The sequence below is a fragment of the Suncus etruscus genome, chromosome 18 (assembly GCF_024139225.1).
Source record: "Suncus etruscus isolate mSunEtr1 chromosome 18, mSunEtr1.pri.cur, whole genome shotgun sequence".
Taxonomy (NCBI): domain Eukaryota; kingdom Metazoa; phylum Chordata; class Mammalia; order Eulipotyphla; family Soricidae; genus Suncus; species Suncus etruscus.
This window is the reverse complement of record NC_064865.1, coordinates 55,060,398-55,080,902: the sequence shown is the minus strand read 5'-3', so window position 1 is coordinate 55,080,902 and position 20,505 is coordinate 55,060,398. Positions and strand designations below refer to the sequence as shown.

At 40.0% G+C, this 20,505-nt stretch overlaps 1 protein-coding gene across 2 annotated transcripts in view; it reads right to left on the bottom strand.

Moving 5' to 3' along the window:
- The window catches only part of CARMIL1 (capping protein regulator and myosin 1 linker 1), a 343,844-nt gene that overhangs the window by 73,601 nt on the left and 249,738 nt on the right, over window positions 1–20,505 (bottom strand). For both annotated transcript variants that reach the window (XM_049764942.1, XM_049764943.1), the window contains exons 24-27: window positions 20,393–20,491; window positions 9,633–9,761; window positions 8,681–8,809; window positions 1,279–1,454 (exon numbers count right to left, since the gene is read on the bottom strand). In XM_049764942.1, the coding sequence (XP_049620899.1) occupies window positions 1,279–1,454; window positions 8,681–8,809; window positions 9,633–9,761; window positions 20,393–20,491 (533 nt within the window). The remainder of the gene's footprint in view (window positions 1–1,278; window positions 1,455–8,680; window positions 8,810–9,632; window positions 9,762–20,392; window positions 20,492–20,505) is intronic.

Sequence of the window (20,505 nt, the reverse complement as noted above, 5' to 3'; positions counted from 1 at the left end):
CCTTCCAAATAGCTGGGTAGGTAGTAAGATCCTCTCTCTCTCTCCCCCCTCTCCTCTCCCCCCTCTGCCCCCTCTCCTCTCTCTGTCTCTCTCTGTCTCTCTCTGTCTCTGTCTCTCTCTCTCTCTCTCTCTCTCTCTCTCTCTCTCTCTCTCTCTCACACACACACACACACACACACACACCTTAGACCTCAGACTGCAAATTTACTGCAGAATTCTTCCGCCTCCAAAGTTGTCAGAATTCAGTATTTGTGATACATGCTTGGATTATTCCAAAGTTGTTGGGAGTAAAGGGGAATGTCTTAAAATGCTCAGAGATGACCAGGCCACACCTGGCTGTGCCAGGCAGCAAAGGGGAGTTGGTATGCAGTGCCAGGGCACTTCACACCTGCTGGGCTTGTGATCTATAACTTGAGCTATGCCCATTTCCCTGAGTTCTTTCAGTTTTGACTCATTTTCCTGGCCTGCTGTCATCAAAGGCTATCATTACACGTTGGCATCATTTCCGCCTCGCCAAAGAGCTGTTATTTTCTGCTACCTCTAAATATTCTTAGCAAGAGTCAGAAGCGGTTGAAAGGGAAACTTAAATTGTTTGGAATTCTAGTCATTGAATTTTCCACTAAAAGAAACACGAGGAGAATGAAGCTTGCTGCAGTGCAGAACTGGTATTCAGCCAGCCTCTCTCTGTCAACATTCAGGCCAGTATGTTGGCAATTGGACCTTCTGAATATGTACTCCTCAGCATCATTTTCAGACTCAGTGATGCAAGATCTATAGAAACACTCCAGAGCATTCTGGCTATGTCCAGAATCTTCCATACCAGTGGGAAGAAGAAAAAAAAAAAGACAGCCAGAAAGCAAATAGGGGAGGTCATCCCGTCTCTGTGCCTTGGAAAGAGATTGTCACTCACGCACAGTAGAATGGCGGTGGTGGAAGGACAGAGCTCAGTCGAGTTAGTGATGTTGAAATGCCAAAATACAAATTTTAGAAGCAGAAAAAAAAATGTGATTATAAACCCATGCTATTTCCTTTCTTCCAAACCCACTATTAAAATGAACAGCCAGCATCTTGCCCGAGACTGATGGGGTACATCTGTGAACCCCCCGACTGGGAAATGGCCCACACCTGTGCATGTCACACGGCTGCAATTCCAGACAGTCACTACTGATCAGACAGGCCTGGACACACCATCTGTGACTATAACCAAAGCAACCACAACGATACACTTGGGCTCTGGCCGCCTCCTCCGAACCAGGCTTCTGAACGCTGCAAACATACCTAATCTTGTTCAGGATATCGATTCCAGATTGTTCCAGCAGGACATTTTTAACAAAGGTCCGGGGGATGGATATCTTTTCGGTGCTGGCGTGAATGAGGTCTTGGCGAATGTTGGCTTTTTTCATCACATTAGGACAGAGGTCTTCCGCAGCATCTACCATGGATTCCAGCAGAGCCTGCAATGCGACACAGAGTGGGAAGAGAGTTGTGAGCAGAAGGCTGCAGGTGTGCTGTAAAAAGAAAAGGGGGTGATATATTTGACATCCAGCCCTGCTCAGGGAACAGGGACATAACAAGGCTCCCTGGCATGACCAATGGCTCCACACTAGATGCGCGGGTAACCTGGGACTGGTAGATGATGATGGATTTAAAGTGCTGAGTTCACACACTTGACTTGGGGGATAGATGGACCCAGGCTTCTCACCACTTCTGCAGTGTTATGCCGAGTTTGCACTTAACACGAGGGCATTTGCCACAAGAGGAAAGAGGTTAAATAGATCAAGCCTCTATGTACCTACAAACCACACCAGAAAGTTCTCTCTCAGAAAATTAAGATGGGAGTTATCCCTAAAACAAGTCAGATTTCAACTCTTGTGTGATTTTACAAATCACAGAAATGCCATAGCTGGGTTCACTCTTACAACCTCTACCAGAACAGTTTCTCTAGCAGAGAGGACCCTAAAACTACTTTCCCCTTTGACTCCGACTCAGGTTCGATCCTCAGCACCTTAGATGGTCCCCAGAGCCCACCAAGATTGACTCCTGAGCACAAAGCCAGGAACACTGCCAAGTGTGACCTGTTAAAAATAATAATAAATTAAAAAAATAAGCCTTTGGGGCACAAAAGCCTCATTGCTGTACCAATAAAAATACAAACAGTAACCAAAAAATTTTTACAAAGCTCTCTATAAAATACAAGTACTATTAACACAGGCTTTTCCAAAATGGCAGATTTTGAAAACTTTCTGATCATTTCTTCCTCCCAACATCTGTAAAAACAGATAAAGCAGCTATTGCTATAATTGATGATGATTTTATAGCTGAAGAATGTGAGTTCAAGGCAGTTAAGTAATTTGCCCAACAAGGGTACTACCCTGGGGGAGGTGGGGAGGGCATCAAAGCCAATGTCAGACCTAAGCTTGAATCTTACCTGAGTGACCTTGGCTAAGTGACAGGTTGCTTGGTTTTATTCTTCATACACGCAAAAAGAGCAAATAAAAAGTTCTTGCTTTCTGGGATTATTGAAGATGAGGGGTGTTACATGTATGAAGTAGGAACGAGTGCTAGGCACAACCCAAGATACAGGATTCATGTGATCACCAATGATACTCAGGTTGTAAAAAACCAGGCGATATATTCCACTGTCATTCTTGGGTGAGCAAGGACGAAGCATCACTGGGGAAATTCTAGTACAGAGGCCAGTCTGCTCATATATTCATATGCAAAGTATGTTCATCCTTTACGAGAAAATCTCTTAGGATGCGGGGAGAGGAACAGTCGACATTAGCATGTTGCAAACGACATTGTAGAAAGAAGAGAGGTGGGAGGCACTCACTCAGGAAGTTTCCAAATCATTAATTCTGGCAATATTCTCCCTGCCTCTGTTTAGTACATCATTCTAAGGAAACTGCCTGCCATGCAAATAAGTTTGGTGAACACAGATTCTGTCCCGCCTTGGAATGAAAACAAATGTGTTCCAGGCAAATAGCAGCACAATACTCTTCAACACCAATGAAGTATCTATACTGTCCTATTCTTCCACAGATCTGGTCTCTCTTGAAGGTCCCTTGAGTGATAGTGCAGATTCTAGAGGAGTCCTAGACTGAGAGAGGAGGCCTGGCTTTCAGAAGGAAAGCCAGGATGGTTATGTCTAGGAACTCTGAGTAGCATGAACTGTATAAGTTCTGCAGACTTCTGCATTTTCATCTAAAATGATAAGGACCCTTTCCATTCTGTGCATCCACAATGCATGACTCTATCCCTCCAAAATAATGATCTTGGGGCTGGAGAGATAGCACTGTGGTGGGGTGTTTGCCTTGCATGCCGCCAACCTGACCCGGGAGAGACCCGGTTCAATTTCTGGCATCCCATATGGTCCCTCAGCCTGCCAGGTGCAATTTCTGAGTGCAGAGCCAGGAGTAACCCTGAGCACTGCTGGGTATGGCCCAACAACCAATCAATGAATCAATCAACAAATAAAAATAAAGTTTAAAAAAAAATGTATTCTGTTGGGTAGCTATTTGGTTTTTTTTGGCTTTTGGGCCACACCCGTTTGATGCGCAGGGGTTACTCCTGGCTATGCTCTCAGAAGTCGCTCCTGGCTTGGGGGGACCATATGGGATGCCAGAGAATTGAACTGAAGTCTGTCCTACGCTATCGCTTGCAAGGCAGACACCTTACCTCTAGTGCCACCTTCCCGGCCCCTGGGTAGCTATTTGTAGTTAATTCTCTAATCCACCTCTCACCTCACATGGGCCAACTGTATTCTATTCTAGAAAGCTATAGTTTCCACTGACCTATATACCAATTTCATGTATGGAGGCATTTTTTTACAAACCTACTAAATAGATAAGGATATCAGAGTCTGGAGAAGGCAAAGTATAACCTTTCCTAGTACATGATAAAATTTCTGGAGGAAGCATTTGTCCTGGTGTATTGCAGGAAGTTAAGGTCACTGTTACTGCATACCTCAGTTTCTGTGACTGCCCCAAAAGAACCCCCAAGATTTCTTTAAGCTCTCACAGGCATATAGCAGAATGAAGCTTTCATACCTCTGTTTTAGGGGTTCTGAATTTTAACAAGTAGACTTGGCTTCCTGTCATCAGCAGTTCCCAAGAAAGGAACCATCAGCCCCCTGTGGTCACTGAACGCTGCCAGTGCCCATTGCTGCTGAGAAATGGAATAATTTGCATCAAATGACAAATGTGGATCATCAATAATAGAGTGGTCTATTATTACTTCATAATTCTTCTAGCTTCTAAATTCTTCTAGATTTAGGATTATTGGAATTATTCTTTACACGCCTTCCTGACTTAAGTGTTCACTTTTAGGATTTTACTTGTATTTATGGAATTTTGCAAAATACAAATTAGACAGTGTTGTCACAAATTCATTAATTTAATAACTTTAAAAACAAATCAGACCATTTTCACAAATTGTCAGTGCTGCTATTTGCCCATATTCAATATTTCCCCTGACCACAATTTGTTCCTCTAAAATGAACTTCTCTTCACATTTCATAACAGATTATTCGTGGTGTGAATTTGCTTTCATCTGGGCTTTGTGCTGGTTTTTTGCAGGTCTTCTTAAATTGGAAACTACTGACATTTCATCAATCCCTGGGATTCACAGTCACCTTTGGACTGCTGTCTTCTCCTAATCTCCCTTTCCTTTCCTTTAGGAAGATGGACTCAGACTCGTGTTGGGTACACTTGCCTGTTTTATTCAGGTTTTCTCAATTTTCATACATTCTCACCATTCTGTCAGTCACTCTCTTCTGCTACCTATAGATGCCTTCACCTGAACAGGCCCCACTTTTAAAAATGAGAATATCACTATATGACAAACCCTGGACATTGGACTATAAAACTGGTAAGTAGTGGAAGGTTGAATAAATAGCCAAAAGTGGGAGGAGTGGTGTTTCAGCCATGCCTCGTAGTGCTGGGCAATACTCCCTCTCTTTCTTCAGGGTACCACCCAGAGCAGTAATGGGAAGCTGGCAGCATCTGGCATCACAGTGCAGTCACTGTACTGCAAGGCCAGTGCCATAATTTCTGTGCAATCCCTTTGGCCCTAAAAAGGGAATATTGTTTAAACAGTGGAGTGTTGTTTGCTGGTGAGATAAACTCAAGGAAAGCAGAGAAATGACAGATTGTCTCTAGTCTACTGAAAATATCCAAAGCTTGACAGGTCCCATTTCATAAAGAAGTTGTGATGAGGCTTCAGCCACAGCTCAGGGATCCATGTCAGATATTCCTGTAGGGAAAGGAACTTTAAAATCAGAAGGAAGGAGAGGCCCCCAAACAAGTGAGTGAGAAAGAAATGAAGCAGGTCCTATGGGAGCCTGGGACATTGACACAGTGACAAGATTAAAACCTGCCATGTCACTTGCAAAGAAGGAAGCTGTGATGAATGGAAAACATGGGTGGCGATGACAAGAGGCCAGAGATCAGCATCCCAAACTGTGAGGGATGTTTATTTCCAGAAAAATAGCTTGGTCCTACTATATTTATAGAACTGCTGGCTTTAAAAAATTTAAAGACTGGGGCCCAGAGAGATAGCACAGCAGTGTTTGCCTTGCAAGCAGCTGATCCAGGACCTAAGGTGGTTGGTTCGAATCCCGGTGTCCCATATGGTCCCCGTGCCTGCCAGGAGCTATTTCTGAGCAGACAGCCAGGAGTAACCCCTGAGCACCGCCAGGTGTGGCCCAAAAACCAAAAAAAAAATTTAAAGACTGGAGCCAGAGTGAGAGCATGGAGGTTGGGCATTTGCCTTGCATGCAGAAGGACGGTGGTTCGAATCCCGGCATCCATATGGTACCGTGAACTGCCAGGATTTCTGAGCACAGAGCCAGGAGTAACCCCTGAGTGCTGCCGGGTGTGACCCAAAAACAAAAACAAAAAATTTTAAGGCTACTCAGACCCATGAAGGGTTGGTTGGTGATAGTTCATTCCAATCACTGGTCAGTCCCCAATATTCAGGGGACCAGGACCAGTTGACAGCAGTGACAGTGAGAAGGTGCCAGAAAATTTCCTAATGCAATGTCCCACAATTCTGGACATGCTGGAGCATTCTTAGTATGAAAGAAGTTCATACAAAAGAAATATCAGGAAACAGACACAGATGTGATATTCACAAATAAAATAAGAGTAGATAATAAAATTATTTGGATATTAAAAAACTCCAAAAGACACTGAGATTTTTTTAGACTCCTCTGTACAAACATTAATAATTTGTCAAATATTAATTAATGTTTGAGAGTTAATATGCTGGACTGAAGAGATGGTACAAGCGGTAAGGAGATAAGGAGTTTGCTGACCCTAGCTCAAATTTTTGTGACCCCAGGCCTCAGAACTCAGTTAAAGTCACTCTTGAGCACAGAGGCAGGAATAGTCCCTGAATACTTCGGCTGTGGCCACGCTGACTCCCCAAAAAAGGTTGGTATAGTCAATGCCCTACCTGCTATGCTATCACCCCGACCCCAAGTTTTATCTTTTTTTGGTTTTCGGGCCACACCCGTTAGATGCTCAGGGGTTACTTCTGGCTAAGCACTCAGAAATTGCTCCTGGCTTGGGGGGACCATATGGGACGCCAGGGGATAGAACCATGGTCCTTCCTTGGCTAGTGCTTGCAAGGCAAACACCTTACCTCTAGCACCACCTTGCCGGCCCCAAGTTTTATCTTTTTAATAGTCAGAAATAAGAGGCAACAAAAATGATTTTGAATTAAATGAGAAATAAAAAGTCCACCTTATGTAACTAGCCCTTCATGGAGGATAAAACAGGTGTAATGAGGAAGAGATATTCAACAAAAACTCCTTCCTGCCTACAAGTCAATGCTTACAATGCATCTTATCTGCTCAGAATAGATTCAAAGCAACTGGGGTTAAATAAAATAAAAAAAGATACGCCCCCTGAGGGTTATCTGCACAGGAGCACAGGGTCTAAAACTCCTAAGTAATCTATAAACAACAACCCTTGTTGGTAAAAAAATAATTTACATTTATTAGCAGTTGCCAAGTTTTTATTGAACTGCACATCAAATCCCAATGAGCTGCAACTATTTGTGACTTCAGCAAGAAAATAGGCCTAATGACTATAGGCCATTATGTGCTTGTTTTTTTTGGGTTTACACCCAGCTATGGTCAGGACTAACAATTAAACTGGCGCAAAGGGATAACTCATGATTGGAGAATCATACATAGTCCTGGGAATTGAACCCAGGTCAGCTATATACATGTGCTCTACCACTGTACTATCTATCTATCAGGCCCCAATTAGAGGCATTTTTTTTATATTGGGGTGGGGGCTCATGGGCTACTTCTGGTTATGTGCTTAGATTGACCCTTCATGCTAGAATTCAAACCCAAGAAGACAGGATGTAACTCTACTCTTTCTCGAGACCCCATTTTGAAAAGACTTTTGTTTGGTTTTTCTTGTTTGTTTTTTTTTTTTTTTTTTTGGGGGGGGGGTAACAGCTTGCTGTTCTGAGAGCTTATAGTTGGCTCCTCTCAGGGGTTAGTTCCACTGATGTTGGGGGACCATATGAAATGCCAGAGATCAAGGGGAAGTTGGCCTTATGTAGGCAATCTCCTTAAGGCCTCTGTACTATCTCTCTGACCCCTTTTAAGGCATTGGTAAAAACACTGGTTGAAAATGATGAACTTTCTGAATGTAAAATTTCTCTAGTGTGGTTGTTTATTGTTACCTTAAGAAAAAGCTGGTCTAAAGTTACAGTATGCCTTTAAACTTTAGACTTTCTTCTTTCAGCTAATAACCGGTGACAGATCTGCCTGCTTTATATATACTTTCATTCTAAATTTTTTTTTTTTTTTTTTGGTTTTTGGGCCACACCCGGCAGTGCTCAGGGGTTACTCCTGGCTGTCTGCTCAAAAATAGCTCCTGGCAGGCACGGGGGACCATATGGGACATCGGGATTCAAACCAACCACCTTTGGTCCTGGATCGACTGCTTGCAAGGCAAACTCCGCTGTGCTATCTATCTGGGACCCATTCTAAATTTCTTTCCCGAACTTTTACCCAGCAGCTCTTTGCCAGAACCATTATCTGTTTAACTTTCTAGAGGCAGTATCCACATATCCTTTTCATCTTGAAATCAAATACCATAATTAAAAATATAGTTTTTCTGAATAGACATCTCTTTAAAGTTTATAATAGTTTCCATTCTCTTACCAACACAACCATTATATGAATTAAGTTTACTTAGAAATTTTTTATATTTTTGGTTTTTGGGTCACACCTGGCAGTGCTCAGGGGTTACTCTGGCTCTATGCTCAGAAATCACTCCTGGCAGGCTCAGGGGACCATATGGGATGCTGGGATTCGAACCACTGTCCTTCTAAAAGCAAGGCAAACGCCTTACCTTCATGCTCTCTCTTCGGACCCTTACTTAGACATTTATCATAAAAGTAAAACTAAATTTTTCAAGTTTTATATGAGAAATTATTTTTAAATTTATAAATTAAAACTTATGTTATAAATTAATTATAATGAAGAGAAAATTTTCCATTTTTACTAAGACATATCTATCAAATTTATTTAACTGATCAAATATAGGCTGTTACCCTTCTATATGTATAAAACAGAATATTAATGATGGAAATGCAATCACACATTGATAAAATACAACACTAGTATTTTCCTAGAACAAAAGAAACTACAAACCTTTAGTTGCTCATCTACAACTCTGGTAACTTCTCCGGCCATTGATTCCAGAGTCTCCTGAATTGGATTGAAGGACAAATTACTCGCTCCTGCCCAAGATGCACCAACATGGTACAGATTTGGTAACAACTGAAAGAAAAAAGGAAAATAATTTCTCTATAATTAAATACATAAAAGAGTAGCAAGGTCATCACAGAGTTAATACAATGGGCAGAGCAATAATTAGGAATATGCTTGGTCAAGGATCCTTCAGATAGGCCCCAAAAGGTAGGAAGGACATGGACTCTCCATGAGGAACTCAATGGAATGTTAAGTTCCATGGTGCTGAAATTTACCTAATGGTACAATGCATTATTACATCAATAAACAGGCAAGCCAACAAACCAAGGTCCAGCTTTAAATAGACGCACAGGACTAGAACATTACCTCTCTATAGCTGAAATGTCCTCAGCTGACATATAAGAGAATTGGTAAATCCAGAAAGTTCCTTTTACTTTCAAGAGTAATGCCAGATTCTCAGAGCAAAGTCAGGATCAGATCTCTGATTTTTTTTTACTCCAACTCAGTCCTTTCTCTACCATTTCTGGGAACCAAATTCTAAATTGAGAGATAGCTTTTGAAAATGACCAAGGGGTATTTTCATGGTCTCAACTTGGAGGTAGAATGATTTTGACATGAATCCCTATTCATTTAAAAGTCAATTACCTCTCAGTTACTCAGAATTGGCTACCTCATAAAATCACATTACCCCTCTAATTTTTAGTCTATATTTTGATTATTGGTCACTAGCTTGGGTACAGAAAAATATGAATTTATTTACTGGGTTCACCAGTTAGGAACCTTAGACAAACTTGGGTCATCTAAAAAAACTTAAAGTGGGAATTAATTTCTAATTTAAATTTTTAAACATCTTTTAATGACATAACCTCAGGTCACCTACAGTGAAACTTACCGTTTTAGAGTTCTTAGCATCACGCATGAGCCTCTCTGCAGATTTTAAATCTTCCTGAACAGCGTCCCCCGCGCAATTTCGTAAAGAGTTGAGGTGATCTTGAACTTTCACACATATTCTGTCAATCATCTGCTCCACACCGTGATAATGACAGCAAGCATCCAAATCAGCAGAATTGATAATCAGAGAGAAGGAAAATATAGAATGAGCATAAGCAATTTAATCAGGATCTGTAAAAATAATGCCTATAGTTGATGATCAATTTATTTATTTTAGGAGAAAACACTGGCAACATTAACACTAGAGAGACATTGAAATGATCATAATCCTCTCTTTCCTTAGAAAACACAGCTTATAGAACAAAGTGATTGCTTCTTCCTGACTCAGAACCTCCCAGCTACTCTGTAAAGGTCTGATCAGTGTCACGCATGATGCCAGGTAATGAGAAACAGCAAAATATAACTCTGAGACTGATGAGATCATTACAAATTGGTATCATCCTGATCAGCTAGTCTCAATATTTTGGCAACCAGAAAATCCTATAAATTACTTCTTTTTAAATCAATTCAACCCTATCAGGTAGGCTTTTATATTATGACGAGCTACCCACCCCCCAAAAGTTGACATAGGTAATGATAGGCCTAACAATCATGATATGGCTAGCAAAGGTAATAAAGACAACAGCATCAAATTTCCATTGCATGAGGGTCCCTTTCCTCAGGTTAATTACATCTAAATTTGAGTGTCTTCCATTATGATTTTGTTCGGATTTAGCACAAATCAAGAGATCATTTTAGGTGCTTTGCAAGGAAACAGAGGATCCCTCCCCTAGACCAAAAAAAAAAAAAAGCATATTACAAAAGAGTGAAACTGCAAATGCCCTTTTCCATTTGTACTTATATAGAAAGTTATGGATAAAGCCAAGAAGCTCACAAATAAAGTAACCAGTGTGGTTTAAAACATTTCCCCAATATTTCTAATTAGAGCTGCAGATAACCATTGGATTAATTTAGATTCTTGCTCCCTACACACCCGACATTGAGTCCCAACCATCTCAGAACTGAAGAAGAGATGGTCTAACAACCTTCTTTATCAGTTTCCATTCACATGTCTCTTCTGAATTATATCATGCAATAAATACAAAAAGCAAAAGTCTGCCCTTCTTCCTTCATAGATTCCAGTCATAAAAACTCTAGTAGATGTGGTCTTCAGAAGAGTTGAAATTTGATTACAAAGCTTTTGTTTACCTGCTGCAGCATCACTATCTCTCGATTTTCTCCTTTATAAAAAAAGATGGGGTCATAACATCCACCCCATCTTTTTTAGTGTCTTATAAGACAATCCAATAATAATAATTCTACTCAAAGTACCTATTCTCTTCAGAAAGTGTCGTAAATGCTAACACCGATGTACACTAAGAAAATATCCTATTATTATAAAACATATTGAGGCCACATATACAAGCTAGTTGAAGGTCCACATGAGGAAAATTGTTATATAAATAATCTTTCTCATTCTGTATTCTCTCTATATATATTTGGAACAGGTAGGCAAACATCATCTTTTTATATTTATACAACACCCTAAAGAGAAATACAGGGTTACTTTGGTTCTTTTATATTCTCAACTTACATAAATTTTAACGTTTCTATTTTATTGATCTGTGCTTCTCCTGGAGCCAAAATGGTTATCAATAATTCACATCTTACCTAGAATGAATACCTAATTTTAAGAGACAAGATAAACTGCATACTAAGAAAGAAACTAATATGCATTCGGGGCCACAAAAGACTAATTTAAGAGACATATGAACATGACACTATAAAGTTGATCATCTTTAACAATCACGAGAGACCCAAAGAGCCCGGGATATGTGCTATTAAGCAGTCATCAAGGGGAATGGGTTTAAACGAATCAACAAAATGGTCTTTAAATGGAACATTGCTCAATAACATTCAAAAGTCACATAAAAAATAAGTTTGTTGGGATGGAGAGGTGGTTCAGTGGTAATTCATGCCTCATACTTGAGACATTTGCAAAGTTCTATCATTTCCCACACATACACAACAGACACACAAACATGCAAACATACACATGTCCAAGTTAGTCTTTCAATTGAATCTAAGTCATAAAATCTCACAAGTTTTGAGCCAGAGAAATAGTCTGGAGGTTAAAGTGAGTGCCTTATAAGCAGTCAACCCTGGTTCGATCTCTAACACTACATATGGTCTCCTATGTCTATCCAGGAATGAACCGTAAGCACAGAGCCATGGGTTAAGCTCTGAGTACTTTCTGGGTGAACATTCCCCCATGATTCCCCTCACAGAAACTCTCACAAATAGAAGATTATTCCAATTACACTTGCTAATACGTAGCACAACTCAACAGCTCACATTCAAGTACTTTGCAACAAAAGCCCAAGGCCCTAAAAAAATCAAATTAAGATGCCAAGGAATGATTACATAGTGCGCAAATGCAACTGTTTTTTTTTTTTAAACAAATAAAGTGAGTTAAGCCAGTTGAAAAGAAAAGTAAATCAAAGGTTCTGACTCACAGTTAATCATGTAACTTCTGAAGGTCCCCAATACAAAAAATAAAGAAGACTAATGCAAAAGATTAGCTACCACCTTTTAGATTATTCCATACAAGATCTCAGTAGATGCTAAGCTCCAACTATTCACTTTTACCTCCCTACTCCACTGTAACTCCTTAGAAAACTTTTTTTTTTTTTTAACAGAAGGGAACATATCTGGGTGGTGCTTAAAAGTCATAACTGGGTTTGTGCTCTGAAGCCACATTAGCAGCATTTAGGGGATCGTGTACTCTGTCAAGGTTAAACTATTGTTAAGGCAACAAGCTGCAGGCAAAACAAGAGCCTAAACCTCTAACCCATCTCTTCAACACAGGACACTTTATTTTGAAAAAGTAACTCAGAAGTGTTGATTGCCATATTCTGAGAAATTATCTTCTCAGGAAATACTATTTCATCCTAGACATGGCCTTTCTTAAAGTCCTCCAGTGCCTTTCCATGTGCTTTTTATACGCCATGTTTTCCCCCTGACAACATCTTCCACCATGACCAAAACTCTCTTACATCTAAGTCTTGCTCATGTTTGAATACAGGTCTCCTTTTGTGCTTACTCTTTTTTTATTTATGTGCTTACTCTTTTTAATTCCTTTCTATTCTGCAGTCCTCACACCTTCTCCACCTGTCACTTGCAGCAAATTTCTCTCTTCCATCCAATAGAAGCCCCAAAGATTATGACTTCCTCAGTAAAGTCAATTTAACACAAAATGGGTTGGTAAAAAGATCTTGGATTTTATCAGAAAAAAATAATATGGCCATTAAAGTGATACAAATCAGACTGGCCTCTATAAAAACTGAGTCACACTATTAGCTCATATTTTACTTGCTGGTGATTATTAAGATTGTTCAAACATTCCGTGTTACAGAACACATGGGTAAGGTTTCATAGTAAATGCAATATGAGGCAACTATCAATGATTTTCAGTTCCAATAAATAGCAGAGTCATGATTGAGTTTATCTTCCTGTATGTCTATTTCTTTATTCAATTTAAAAGAAGTATAACCAACACTGAGCACTGAATGAGATACAGCCCTGAATAAAATATCTCTCTTTTGTCACCAGGAAACCTAAGCACTTAGAAATGGAAAAGAAACAGTCATAATCTATGAAACACAAGATTAAAAGAATGTCATAAAATAAAATATCCAAAAGGACAGGCACATTCTCTTTAGTTCATTGCTGATGTTCCATTTCTAATAATAGTGTCTGCTACATGACATTCCCTTGTGTTGACTCAAGAACTAAATGGTATAAAGTTTGCAAAGATTACAATCAAAGGTGAGGCCACATTTGCCATCTTCATATTCGAGAGCTCTTTATTTGGCTCTTGTAACGTATCTACAAATTGGGAAAAAAAGAAAGGAATGACAAACAAATATATGACCATAAGCAGATCTTAGGCGCTCTGACCCCTGGATCTAATCAGGAACAGATGCAAGTCATTGGAGGAAATTAGACTGCAGTGGCCACTTGCAAAGTGGTTTAAGAGTCCAGCATATTTCAAGGTGCTTCAGCAGCATTCATCAATTCAGCAGCTTCTCCCATAACTGTGAGCATCTAAAAATCCCTTACCTTCATGGTGACTGGGTCACTCTAACAGACAAGAAGGTTATGGACTGTAGGAAGCAAAAGGAGGTATGAAAAGAGGACAAATTCATTCTTGCAGGGCTTGTAAAAGACAAGGTAGACTGAAAGTAGCAAGTGATAATGGGCTAAAAAGAATGATTGCAAAAGGTACTTTCAGGGTGAAGAGGCAAAGGGAGACCAAGATCAGGACCAAGGCAAATGAGGAATCTAAGATGATACCAAGGGTCATATGTTCAGTGAAAGCTGCTGTCACCCAAAGAAATGGCCAAATCAGGAGTTGCAGTGTTGAAAGACTGCCAGGGTGGAGGTACTGTACATGTAGATACAAAGACAGAACCTTGAAGACAAAGGAACTAAAAGTATAGATCCAGGAGTTGTGTATTTGAGTCAAAATGGTAGGAGCAGATTCAACAACGGAAAAGATGAATATGACTAAGAAGAAGGGCTGCTTTTGGAAGATGGGTAAGACACAAGATATTCAGCATGGCTAATGCTGAATGGGCCCCAAAAGTAAGAGGGGCTGGAGCAAGCAGGTAGGGCATTTGCCTTGCTCAAAGCTGACCTGGATTCAAACCCTGGCATTCCACGTAGTCTGCTGAGCACTGCCTGGAGTAATTTCTCAGTGCAGAGCCAGGTGTAAACATCACCAAACAATAACAAAACAAAGGAAGAAAATCTTCCAACCATTCACTCTGAGTATGGGTGGGAGTTGTGGGGGGATTAAGTTAGAGAAGGGAAAATAAATCATGAGGGGGAACATTATTGCCACAGAGGTGGGGGATAGACAGGGGGATAGGAGGGAAATTGGGGAATTGGTGGATGGTAGCAAACCTTTCTTTGAGAAAAGGAGTCCTGGGGCCGGGCGGTGGCGCTAAAGGTAAGGTGCCTGCCTTGCCTGCGCTAGCCTTGGACAGACCGTGGTTCGATCCCCCGGTGTCCCATATGGTCCCCCAAGCCAGGAGCAACTTCTGAGCACATAGCCAGGAGTAACCCCTGAGCGTTACCGGGTGTGGCCCAAAAACCAAAAAATAAAAAAAAAAAAGAGAGAAAAGGAGTCCTTAAAAAGAAGTGGTGTATAGGGATTTAAGGTTCTTGCCTTCAGGTGGCTGACCCCAGTTTCAACCTCAGCAACCCAAAGAGTGAATCCTGAACCCAGTGCCAGAAGTAAGCCTTGAACACTGATAAATATCGGCCCCAAATCAAACACAAAAAAAAGACAAGAAAAAGGGGTGATAAGGAAAAATATGATAACACAGACAACAAATGTGAATGTTTACTAGTGAGGAGCCAAGGTCTCATTTTCATGCAGGTCTCATTTTCATGCGTTGGCTCCTCTATTTAACTGATGAAGAAACCAAGGTTTAAGAGGTGTTTAGGGTTTAAATCAATGCTTAAAATGGTTTTAAATCAACCTTTAAGGTAAGTAACTAACATCACAGGGAAGGAACAGGAAAGCCTATACTTAAATCTCAGGCTTGCAAGTTCAAGTTCCAATCATCACCTTTTATCAAAACATGAAAGGAGACTTGGCCAGGAAGTCCTAAAAACAAGGTTTTAAAATTTTGCATATGAAAGGAATAATAATATGCTGGCTAAATAGCTCTTGGCAATTCAACTTTGATTTTTTTTTTCTGGCTTTACATTGTTGTATCCTCAAGCCATCTCCCACATATACACACCCATGATGGGGGCCCCAAGCCAGCACCCAGAAGCCAAAAATGGATCTTTCAGAAAAACTTCATCCCTGGCCTCTCTCCTTTATCTGAGGAAGACAGTACTTGAGTGTGTGTAAATTATAGACAATCCTGGACCTGTTTTATAAGGCTTTATCGGGACAGCCACATTCTATCATGAAGTGTCTATGGTTTACTGGAGTGTCTGATACAATCTTGACATCTTGTGTTGTTGGAAAAATGTTTTGCTGACTCTGGATTTAGGGGGTGTACATTAAATATATATATATATATATATATATATATATATATATATCAAAAGTCGAGGTGGAGTCTCATTAAGGCCTTTCCTAAACAAAAAACAGACAAGCAAAAATAATCACTTGGATAGTTACGAGGCATCAATAATACATTTAAGCATTTCCATCCTCCCTCTACCCCCTCTCATGATGACTAGCTATGTGGTTGGCAAGGGTATTCTTTATTGAGGTTTCAAGGCACTTCAATAAGAAGTTTCAATCAGGGGATAAATCTCTAAAGCAACTGAAATGGCTCAACTCGGAAAACTGCTCATCGTCACGTTCTACGAAATTCCCAAAGTGAAAAGGTGGCAATCTACCTTCCACATAATGGCTCAATAACTCAGAATGATGCCACCTCTGCAGAAATGAACATCCGTGTGTATCTCCTGTGTCCAATATTTCCTCGCAATAGAGATGAAACTTACTTTTAAGAATTATCATTAAAAGTTGCTGCAGTAATTTATTTTGGGGGGTGAGCGATGAACAACCTCCCCTATGAATGAACGAGGGAGAAAGTTGGAAAGATTTTATATGAAGTCCTTCATTATGGTATAGTTCATAGAGAAACCTTAGGCAGGGGCCGGCGAGGTGGCGCTAGAGGTAAGGTGTCTGCCTTGTGAGCGCTAGCCAAGGAAGGACCACGGTTCGATCCCCCAGTGTCCCATATGGTCCCCCCAAGCCAGGGGCAATTTCTGAGCGCTTAGCCAGGAGTAACCCCTGAGCATCAAACGGGTGTGACCCGAAAAACCAAAAAAACAAAACAAAACAAAACAAAACAAAAAACCTTAGGCAAAGGCTTGGTCTAACTTTGGGGTAGGGGGGTGTCTCACACCCAGCAGCACTTGGGTTACTCCTAGCTCTGAGCTCAGAAATCACTCCTGGCAGGCTTGATGGACCATATGGAATTTAAAGGATTGAACCCGGGTCCATCAAGTGTCTGTAACATGCAAGGCAAACACCCTACAGCTATGCTATCACTCTGGCCCCTAGGTCTAACATTTTAGAACTCTCATTACTCTTAATACTGAAAAAGAAAACCAGAACTAGGAAATAATAAAATACTAAATATGAAATACTGAGATCAAAGTTACAAAATACTAAGCTAATATTAGTATACGAAAAAAGAAGAACCCATATAGCTTTGAAAAAATGATTACTTTCTATTCACAAGTATAAGAATTTTTAAATTTTGTCTTCTGGGCATATGTGGCAATCTTCAGGGGGCCCATATATGGTGCTAGGGATTGAACAGGGATAAACCTCATACAAGACATGTGCCTAATCTTTGTACTGTCTTCTCTGGCCCATAAGAATTTCTTCCTACGGGGCCGGGCGGTGGCGCTGGAGGTAAGGTGCCTGCCTTGCCTGCGCTAGCCTAGGACGGACCGCGGTTCGATCCCCCGGCGTCCCATATGGTCCCCCAAGAAGCCAGGAGCAACTTCTGAGCTCATAGCCAGGAGTAACCCCTGAGCGTCACAGGGTGTGGCCCAAAAACCAAAAAAAAAAAAAAAAGAATTTCTTCTTGGCCCCGAGAGATAGCACGGCAGTAGGGCATTTGCCTTGCAAGCAGCCAATTCAGAATGGATGGTGGTTCGAATTCTGGCATCCCATATGGTCCCACAAGCCTACCAGGAGTGATTTCTGAACACAGAGCCAGGGGTAACCCTTGAGCATCACTGGGTTGACCCAAAAACAAACAAACAAATAAATAAACAAAGGATTTCTTCCTCTTTTTTTTTTTCTTTTGAAGAAGGGTGGGCATACCAGCAGCACTTAGGGACTACTCCCAGCTCAGTGCTTAGAGACTTTCTCCTAGCAGTGTGCAAGGGACCATGTGGAAACAGAATTGAACAAGGTTTGATGTTTGCAAGACAAACATCTTAATTCCAGTACTATCTCTGTGGCACATTTTAAAATTCTTTTACTCAACACATTTCTTTACTTTTTTTTCTTTATTTCTCTCCTTTCTCTTTCATATTTACAGTCATATTTAGCTGTGCTCAACTTATTCCTGATTCTCTGCTCTGAGTATTTATTCCTGGCAGAACTTGAGGGATCAGAGAAATGAGCAGCAGGGTTCTCTTTGACACAGAGATCCATTTTCACCTGAGGTAAGTGTGCTCTGAGAAGAGCAGAACCATTCCACTTTGCTCCATGACCATGCATTTCTTCCAGTCAATGGCCCCACCACAACTCATTAAAAACACCAGCATACTGCAATGGTCACAATGAACCTTCCATGCTTAGTGAATGAAGACAGTAGTTATGACTATTCAACTAGTATCAGCCACTTACACAACCCTTTTAATAAGGATGTTAGAGAAGAAATGTTGAGGATGTTCAAGGAACTTAAAGAAACAAGACAGGACAGTCAATAAGAGTCAAGAGGATATGAGAGTAGAAATGATGAAACTTCACAAAGGAATAACAAACCTGAAAAACTTAGTAGGCATAATGAAAAACTTAGTGGGAGGTCTCAATAGCAGAGTAATAGCGGCTGAGGATAGAAACAGTAAGATAGAAGATGAGCTAGAGAAGTTGAGGACCACTATATGCTGTGTTGGGGATGGAAATGAATGAGCTACATGCAAGGCAAGAACATTACCCTCTACCATCTCTGGTTCATTACCTTTTCTTAAATATTAACACATGTTTCTGTAAAGCAAACAATATAGTGAAAGTAAAAGAATAAGATATTCCCTGATGTTCCCCGAATTGCACCTTTACCCCCATAATAATTATCCATCTTTCCCAACCACATTTGATTGATTTGGATATGATTCTCCTTGAATGAACATCATTCTCTCAATCTCTTAAGAAAAAGCAAAACCATAAAACTGTAAATGATCTGAAAATATTGTGATTCATACAAATTGTCTCAAATGCCAAACTTACCAGGGAGCGCATCTCAATCTGTTAAAATAAAACAGATATTTCTGAAAACCCTATGCTTTTAAATTCTATTAATGGCTTCTTTTTAAAAAGTATAAATAGACTTTCATTTCATTTCTGATTTATGAATAACAGAACAGCTGATTCCATGAAGCAAACGTTTAAAATCTAGCCTACTTCTCAGTTATCCCTCAACTTTTTCCCTCTCTAGCTTCTAGTTTTAGTTTCATTGCTTTTACACTACTTTCAATATATTTAAGCTACAAATTTTCCTTATTGTGCACATTGTACAATTCCCGAATTAGAATGATGGGATCCAAAGGAAAGAAATAAAGTTCTGGAGCTAAATCCTAGATGGAAGAAACTCATCCCAAAGAAGCAGTTATTAAAAGGATTTTCTTTCAGTTTTTATAACTTCTGAAATTTCATTTCTGCTACACTTTCTTATTAATATACACTTCATATTGTATACTGTTGTTTTGACATGTTAGGCTGAATTATTTCACTTGATTTCATATAAGATATATTGAGAGTAAAATTCCTCCCAATGAGTTCATATAGGAAAACATTTTTACTCTGCTTTCAGCTCCCATATCTGGCAAGAAAAGAAAAGAAAAGAAAAGGTCATTCTTAGCCCAAAATGAATTTCCCTCCAAATTTATTTGATGCTAAGTTCTAGTTCCATTTAAAAAATGGTCTGTTTCTTCTCTCTGAAATTCTTCTAAGATTTTTTTTTCTTGCTCCCAGGGTTTTGATCATATGCCTGGCATATATCATTGACCCATTCATTCTGATTCATTCCACAGGCTGATAACCAATCCCAAGATTCAAGTGGTTTTCTATTATTTTCTCTTGTAATTTTTTTCTATTCATTCTTTTTAAATTTTGAGTTTGTGCTTTCAATAATCCTCTATTATATTCTAAGTTAAGTTCAGACATTAGTTTTCTCTTTCCCTTTGAAATACTATTGGTTTTCTTCCAAATAGCTTACAGTTTTTAATGTTATTTGGTACGTTAGCACACCATCACTATACACTTTTTATTTATTGTTTTGGAGTCACACCGGCAGTACTCAGAGGTTACTCCTGGCAGGGTTAGGAAGCCATGTGGGATGCTGGGGACCAAATCTGAGTTGACCATGTGCAAGACAAGTGCGCTTACATAATGAACTATCTCTCTGGCCCCTACTTTTAAATATAATTATTTTTTTCTTCTCTAAAATTGGATAGAGAGAAATGAAGCAAAACAGGAAAGCACCATTTCAATCCCTTCTATTCTCGTCAGCACTTAACATTAATTAATATTCAACAAATCTTTATTCTGAAGACTTTGAACTCAATTCTCTTCTATTAAAAACACAGCGAAGAAGAAAGAGCAGAATGTCTTCACAGCAGCAAACTTGAGTTTATCACCTGTAATCAGGGGCTCCGAAACTTGCTCATGAAATTCAAGTTTTCCTTGCTAAAAAAAAAAAATCCTAAGAGGTACAAAAATTATCAATCATTCCAAGCACATATTTAATATCTAGAATGAGTCGACATTTTTCTGCTTCTACATTATCCTTCAAGTCCAACGCTATATAGTTCATCAACTTGGAAAAGCGATGCCCAGAGTCTCACTGGGCATGCCTCAAGCTAGAGAAGGCCTTTGCAGGGAGAAGAGACAGTTCAGAGTGAGAAAGGGGAGACATGACCCAAAGAGATGATGGGGTCCCATACCTGCTGCGTGGTGCTGGTGACGATGCCCTGCTGAAGGCGATAAGCCTGCTCCTGGAGATATTTTCTTGTCTCATGATTTCGAAGCAGATAGTTTTCTATCTGGAAATCAAGCA